The sequence below is a fragment of the Camelina sativa genome, chromosome 9 (assembly GCF_000633955.1).
Source record: "Camelina sativa cultivar DH55 chromosome 9, Cs, whole genome shotgun sequence".
In the NCBI taxonomy this organism is placed as follows: Eukaryota; Viridiplantae; Streptophyta; class Magnoliopsida; order Brassicales; family Brassicaceae; genus Camelina; species Camelina sativa.
Window position 1 is genome coordinate 5,197,101 of NC_025693.1, and position 7,375 is coordinate 5,204,475.

A 7,375-nucleotide genomic window follows, 5' to 3' on the forward strand; every position below is an offset into this window, starting at 1 on the left:
TTACTTCTTGCAATGCGTCTTTAAAATCCTGCATAATGACCATATATATGATTCAATGATAGACACAAAAAGTTTTCGTTTCACGGATGATAATACCACAAAATCTGCATATTTATTCTATCTACCTGAAGAGTTACAAGACGCATGTCATCTTTCGTCAGGTTAGTTATATCTATGCCTCGTTTGAGAGCTTCTCTTAATGGACCCATAGTTGCATCTTTCACCAGGTTCTTCATATCTGATCCCGAGTACCCTGCAGTGAAAATTAAAGAAAGGCTAGCTTAATTATGGCCGAAAAATGTGTATTTGCATTTTTGGGTTGTGTTCTTCGGACTTTAAAGATCAAAACTCCACAGATTTGCCAACAATTTATAGTGTTTCTGAAGTTCATATGATAAATTTACCTTCAGTTAGGCTGCATATGATGTTCATATCATCATCCGACAGAGTAAACAACCCATCTTTCTTTAGGAGATTCTGTATAATCCATGCTCTTGCTTCTTCAATTCGAAAAGAGAATCATGTCAAGACAGTGTATTCAAAGAAAACCAGAGAACGACATGAAAAAGTGTGCTTATCCTTCTTTTACCAGATGAAGGAAGAGGAATGTAGAGTCTCTTGGTTAGTCGTCTTCGTGCAGCTTCATCGAGCTCTTGGGGCCTATTTGTTGCTCCTGATTAAACAAATACAAAAAGCAGCTTAAAGTTTTTAAACTCACAGAACCCACAAAACTTAAACCCAACTATTCCCATCTTTTACCTATAAGGAGAATTTGCTCGCTGACACTGTCAAAACCTTCCATTTCAATCAGGAATTGTGTCTTGAGTCTTCTACTCGATTCATGTTCACCATCTGACTTACGCTGTGGCAAAGGGTGAAAGTTCGTTTCTTTAATAGAACGTTGCATAAGGAAACTTAAAATGTTAATACATGCCAGAAAATGCCAACCACCCTTTGTAAGTTTTTTCAAGGCCTTGTTCTACATTGATCGGTGAGGTTTAACGACATTTAAAGTTGTAGGTGATTAGAACAAACCTGAGATAGTAGAGAATCTATTTCATCGACAAATATTACTGCAGGCTGGCGGCAACTTGCGACTCCAAAAAGGGCCCTCACTAACTTTTCACCTTCGCCAATCTGCATTTACACTCGTTTGATTGTTAAATTTGCAGGTAACCATAAGCAAATGAAGAAACATGCAATAGACATCTTGAGCAGGAACAAATCACTGACATATAAAAAATGATAGGGGTTTTCCTGCTATGTAGAAGTTCTGACATAAAGGGACATAATCGCTGTCCTAATTTTACGAATAGCCCTATGAAAGTAAGCAAAGAAGTGAAACTAACCCATTTGCTTGTCAATGAACTGGCTGATATATAGAAAAAAGTTGCTTTTGCTTCTCCAGCAATAGCTTTTCCAATCATTGTTTTACCAGTTCCCTGGAATGCAGTAGATACAGATCTAAAAACACGGACAGAGTGACAATTCATCTTCGATGTCAAATTGGACAAGGGTACCTACTGGTGGGCCAAAGAGAAGAAGTCCTTTTCCAGGTGAACGACAACCTTTGAAAATGTCAGGACGCAACAATGGCCAAATGACCATCTCAGTTACACACTTTTTAGCATGCTCCAGACCAGCTGCACACCAATTACTTATGATGAAAAACTCTAGACAAAACAGGGATATAATACAATCTGCATTGGAACATGTATTTATCATCTTACTGTACCAATATCATCCCAGCGGACATTGGGGTCTCGATCCATAATCTCGTTGCTGACATGCTCTATAAGACGAGGTTCCAAATTTCTCAACTTCTCGGGAAGCTCACCATCAGGACCACAGAGCATCTCCAAACTAGAACAGGATAATAAATAAATGAACATGCAGGTTATGTCATAATTTAAATTAATCTTTTCAGTCTTACAGGCATAGAAGGCTACTGAATTTCAGAAACTTATGTAAAGTAGCATTCTAAACAAGAACGAGAGCCTAACCATCAGATGAGTGTAGATGCTTACAATTACAAAGAAGGCATCAGGAATTGCTTATACACAGAATCTGAATTGATAAACGTATATGCAACTAAACACTACACCTAAGCAGAGTTGAACCATAACCAGTGAATCTAGACTTACGAATTCATTTTCTAGTCCTATTAACATGCATGTACTATTGTTGATTCACTTTCCATAGTGTTTCAATTTGAAATAAGTTCAAAAGCAATGTTTAATATAGAAACTTAGTGAGAGAAGGGCAGAGACAGACAGGCATAACATATGAAAATCAAGAGCTAGTGATAAGAAATAAAATAAGCTTATTAATTGTAGAAGGTGGGGATATAAAAAGGGTGCATGTATTTTCCATTTTCATAAGGATCTTAAATCAAAAAATTTAAAAGTTACACAACTAACCATGTTCTGGTTGAGTCATCCAGTGCATCGTCGGTCTTTCCACCAATACGAGACGTCAGGTTTCCAACATTATTCCCATTAGATTTAACAGGAGGGACAAAATTACCACGGTATCCACGTCTTAATCCACCCGATCTTGAACCATATCCCCTACCTAAAGCATTTTTGTCACTCTGTGGAGAAAGAGGTGACTCGGTTGATCCTCGTCTTTGCCTTGCATCCATTTCCTAAAAATAGAGATATAGTGGCCAACATTAGCGAAGGGTATTAAAGCATAGTTCAAAAGATTAGACTCTGCAAAGTCAAAATGACTCTAAGAGAAATAATAGTCGTGGATAAATCTACCAGTTTTATTTTGGCGGATACAAATCCATTAGCAGCTCCATCTGCCTTTATTTCCCCATCATTTGCTAGGCTGCTGGTTTCTGCATGAGTTCGCTTTGTTCCAAAACCAAATCCATGACTTCTCTCAACAATGACACATTCATCAGAGGCACGGTCTATATTATTCATGGAAGTTCTGCGTTGATTATCTGGTTTAGCCATGCTGTGTCCATACAATGATGTCAGTTTGGCTTGCATCATTGACTTTGGTGCTTTGGAAACCAACTTATCTGTATCCTGTCGTTCTTCCTGGAAAACAAGAAATCATCTATGTTGGAGAGTACATGATCCTAAGATAAAGCATCATAGTAAGGCTTTATAGAAGCCTCTTATAAACAGAAACCAAGGATATGTTACATGGCTACATTTCCAAAACTCATCACTAAGAGCAAGATCATCAAAGAAAAAAATTATTTACAAGAACATTACCATCTCCTTAACACCATTTCCGTTATATTGACTGAGATGATAACCAAAGTGTTTTGATTGCTTAATCTTTTCCACATCAAATTCACCTTTGCTGCAAAAAATAGGGCCTGGAGCTGCTTTTGCAAGCTCAAACGCTTTCCTGAATACACCAAGAAACACACCATAAAAGGGTACTCCAAAAATCTCAAATGTCGCCAATCAATACAAAATAACTTTAGATTTCAGTTAATAACTATTGAAAGAAGTCCAAAAATTGGACAGTAACACTACTAAGATATACATTTCAGCTACAAGGTTACCCAGATTTTCCTATCAAATTCACAGTTCAGATTCCAAAATCCAACAATTCAAGCCACGCTAATACTCAAGTAAGCTCAGACACTTAAATTCGAGCCAAAATACTTCGAAATTTAAACAAGCTAACATGGGGTAAGTCTCAGGTACCGATCCGAATCTGAAACGAGGCCTTCCAAAGCTAAATCGACCTTAGAAGCAACTTCTCGGCGGATAGGACCGATGAAATCACGATCGGCGTCAGTAACGGAGCGAGAATCGAGGAAACCTAGAAGGCGAAGCCCAAGGATCTGCGCGGAGGAGAAATCAGATTTCTCTAGAAACTGGTCGGCGCCGAAGAGCAGCGATTGAAGACGCTTCAAGTTCTCGTCCACCTCCTTCCTCCAGCACGACGCCTCCGTTTCTACTTCCTCCTTCACATTCAGAAGCTCCGGTGGTGGTCTTAGCAGCGGAGAAGAAAACGGCGACGGACGCTTTCCCGCCATTATTATTCCCTCTTCTTCTTCTTCTTCTTCTTCTTCCCCAAATTGGCCAAAACCCCAGAAACGATATTCAAATTCGCGCTCTGTATCTGAACCACCGACCCACACACACACACACGCCTTTACTCTCACTAGCTTAATATAAACATCAAACAGTGTAATAGCACACATACAAAACGGCGTGATATTAAGTAATCAGATATTTAATGGGCCATAGACGGCCCATTATTGTGTGTGTCTTGAATTTTACTGTTTCAGTCTTCCTATAAAAACTCCGTGTCATTTCAAAAAATTTCGGGTCTTAAAACGACCTGTAGTTTCCTCAGATATGTTTCTCATTTTTTGTATTAATATGAAAATCTATTTTAAATCACTTATCTTCGTAACTTTTTGTTTAATTGTTTGAAAATTCACTCTTAAATATCCCTAAAATCTTGCAAAAAAAAAACAGAATTTTTAGTTATATATTTCTTTAAAAATAAAAAATCTATTATCAAGACTCTCCATGTATATTGGATTACGTAATGTCTGTTAATTTGGTTGTTAGTCTTTATTTCTAAATATTTAACATGTATTTTTAATATCTATCACCATCATTAGCAAGAAGATAAACTTTCGAAATATTTAGATATACAATTCAATTTTTTTATATGTATAATGATTTATTTTGCGAATTCATTGTAAATATATGTTTTGTTACAATGATGCCGACTTGCTTTGTTAGATCCAATTTTAAGGCTCACGTTACAATCGAATGCATACAATGCAATCGCACATTAGTAGTAGAAGTGTTCTGCATCACAAAACTGGAAATGCTTAAAAAATTTATCCAGCGAATGATAGTGTAAAATGCTCCATCTTTACGAAGAGTTTTGTTTTTAGATAAATATCACATTTTCTGCCATTTAAAAACAAAAAAAAAATTATTTTATCCTTTATTCCTCCCGGTTTTTTTTTTTTGACATCCGTTTATTTTTCCCACTTATCACCTCAGATAACTTTTGAGCTAAATAAACTTCACATTATATGAAATGTATCACACCAATTAAGCTTTTATTATATAGTTTTGGATTTTGAAAAATTTTATTCTTTATAGCCTTTCAAGAATATTAAAATTAATTTCCTTTAAACTAGGAAAATTAGTTTTTAAGAGTTTTAACCCATTTTCAAGAAAAAACCAAACACCATAAGTATGAGTTTCTTCTCCAAAGCTTTTTTTTATTCAACGTGAATTTTTTCTTTTTTCAATTTAACCAATTTCAAAACTGATACATTTCATAGAATGTGAAGTTTTGTTAAAATTCATATACCAATTGAAAATTACGGAGGATTTCAAAATCAATAAATTAACTAAAATTCATGAACTAATTGTGAGAACTGAGAATGAGCTTCTCCTTCCGAAGTGATTTAAATTGTGGATGAGCTTATCGCCGTAAAACAGTTCCGAACTGAATTGAGAGAATTTGAGAATTTGAACTTGTATTGCTATTGCTGGAAAAAATATTCGATCCCCTACAACTGACCCCCCCCCTTACATATTTATACCGACCAATTTATTACTAAATTAATGCGCCATTAATAGGACGCGATTTGCGCGGACTAACTAATCCTCTTGAATGCGGGAATCTTTGACCTGGACCGAACTGCGAACTGACCAGCACGAAACATCTCCGCGCTCTCTTCCTTTCTCCGGGCCTGATGGGCCGATCACTAATTCGCTCTTGGCCCAGTAGACTAGCCCGGCCTAGGCCCTCTTGCCTATTGCCTGAGATGGCAGATCGTGGGTACAACAGTTGCCCCCCAAGTCTCTCGAGCTGAACAGTTCGGGGGACTTTTATCCTTCAAGCGATCAATTTCGGGAACTGAATATTCTCCATATCTCCACGATTTGATCGTGGTAATGATGAGATTTGCTTTCCCGAACAAGACTTGGGGCCCACTAGGTGGCGTGTTACGAGGACCAGCTGTTTGTTTCCCCATCCTCTTCCGAGGTGAACCTTCTTCAAGAGAGGGTCGCCGATCTGGAGGCCCAGGTAAAAGAGTATGCAAGGCTGGAGGCTGAGAATGCTAGCACCGTAGCGAAGGCCGAACAAATCCGAGCTCGGATGAAGAAGGCTGAAATAGAGGTGATCGACCTTGGGGTTGCCAACGAGGACCTCTGAGGCAAAATGAAGAAGGCGGGAGACCTTTACTTCGAAGCAACGGAAGATGCAAAAGCAGCCAAGAACAGGTTGCACGAGATCGAGCTTTGCAATCAGCTACTCGAAGCTGGCAACAGCTGCGAGATCGAGAGGGTGCGAAGGGAGGAGAGACAGGCAATGAGGCGAACTCTCCGTCCTCTGGTCGAGGAGGTGAAGGTCACCTTCGAAGAGAGGGAGAAGCTAGCCCCGCTTCAGATCCGGGCTGCCGAGATCAGGGCTAACCGGATGCTGGTCGAGGAGATCTCTAGGGGCGAGATCCAAGATATGGAGGCCGAGCTCGGACTCCTGAAAACTGACGAGGAGGAGGCCGATGAAAAGGTTTCAAAGGTAACTCCCCGTGAACTCGACCTTGCTGCATTCTCATCCCTCTTGGCGGATACGCCCGATCTCTTATGCAACGAGCACCCTCTTAGCGTCACAATCGACGAGTCCGGTACTAACCTCGGGCAACTCTCGAATCAGGGGATGGACGACTATCTGGCGACCACCAGGTCGGAGGGGGAGCTTGTGGAGATGGGCTTGGCCCTCTCCGAAGCGGCGTCTGAACCTGTCCCTCCGAATCAATAGTTCCTATTCTGGGGTTGTTTTGGCATGAGTTGCCCCCCCTTTTTGTAGTATTTATTTTTAGATTTGGTCGTGGTGACCACTCCGTATGAACTATTTTCTTTTTGTGCCATTTTTTGTTTAATTTCCACAATGCGAACTAAATTTCCAAAGCCTTTTGTTTGAAAAGATGGTTCGAGCAGAAATGAACGCGAAGTGAGAACTTCGGTTAAATAGTTCGAAAAAATGACATCCCAACTTTTATCAGTAAAGCTGAGTACGAAGTGAATACTTCGGTTTAGATAAGAATTTTGCGAAACTAAGCTTTGACTTTAAGCAAAGCAGGGGACGAAGCGAAGACTTCGGTTTAGTGTTTTCGCAACATTGAGCTTTAAAGTAAAGTTGAATACGAAGTAAGAACTTCGGTTTAAGATCGCGAAGTTGGACCTCGGCTTTAGATGCGAAGTCAGGCTTCGGCTAGATAAGAATTTTGCGAAACTAAGCTTTGATTTTAAAGCGGAATACGAAGCGAGAACTTCGGTTTAGAGTTTTCGCAACAATAAGCTTTTAAAGTAAAGCTGAGTACGAAGTGAGTACTTCGGTTTAGGTTTGCGAGGTTAAA

General features: G+C 39.3%; 1 protein-coding gene across 3 annotated transcripts in view; it reads right to left on the bottom strand.

The window, feature by feature from the left end:
- Window positions 1-4,150, bottom strand: part of LOC104715030 (fidgetin-like protein 1) — a 12,492-nt gene extending 8,342 nt beyond the window's left edge. For all 3 annotated transcript variants that reach the window (XR_002033549.1, XM_019230402.1, XM_019230401.1), the window contains exons 1-12: window positions 3,678-4,150; window positions 3,234-3,372; window positions 2,766-3,053; window positions 2,421-2,647; window positions 1,736-1,863; window positions 1,525-1,643; window positions 1,350-1,442; window positions 1,036-1,137; window positions 760-862; window positions 590-673; window positions 405-500; window positions 225-253 (exon numbers count right to left, since the gene is read on the bottom strand). Coding sequence is in view for 2 of the 3 variants with exons in the window: in XM_019230402.1 (XP_019085947.1) it covers window positions 225-253; window positions 405-500; window positions 590-673; window positions 760-862; window positions 1,036-1,137; window positions 1,350-1,442; window positions 1,525-1,643; window positions 1,736-1,863; window positions 2,421-2,647; window positions 2,766-3,053; window positions 3,234-3,372; window positions 3,678-4,012 (1,743 nt within the window). In the remaining variant the exon portion in view is untranslated. The remainder of the gene's footprint in view (window positions 1-224; window positions 254-404; window positions 501-589; window positions 674-759; window positions 863-1,035; window positions 1,138-1,349; window positions 1,443-1,524; window positions 1,644-1,735; window positions 1,864-2,420; window positions 2,648-2,765; window positions 3,054-3,233; window positions 3,373-3,677) is intronic.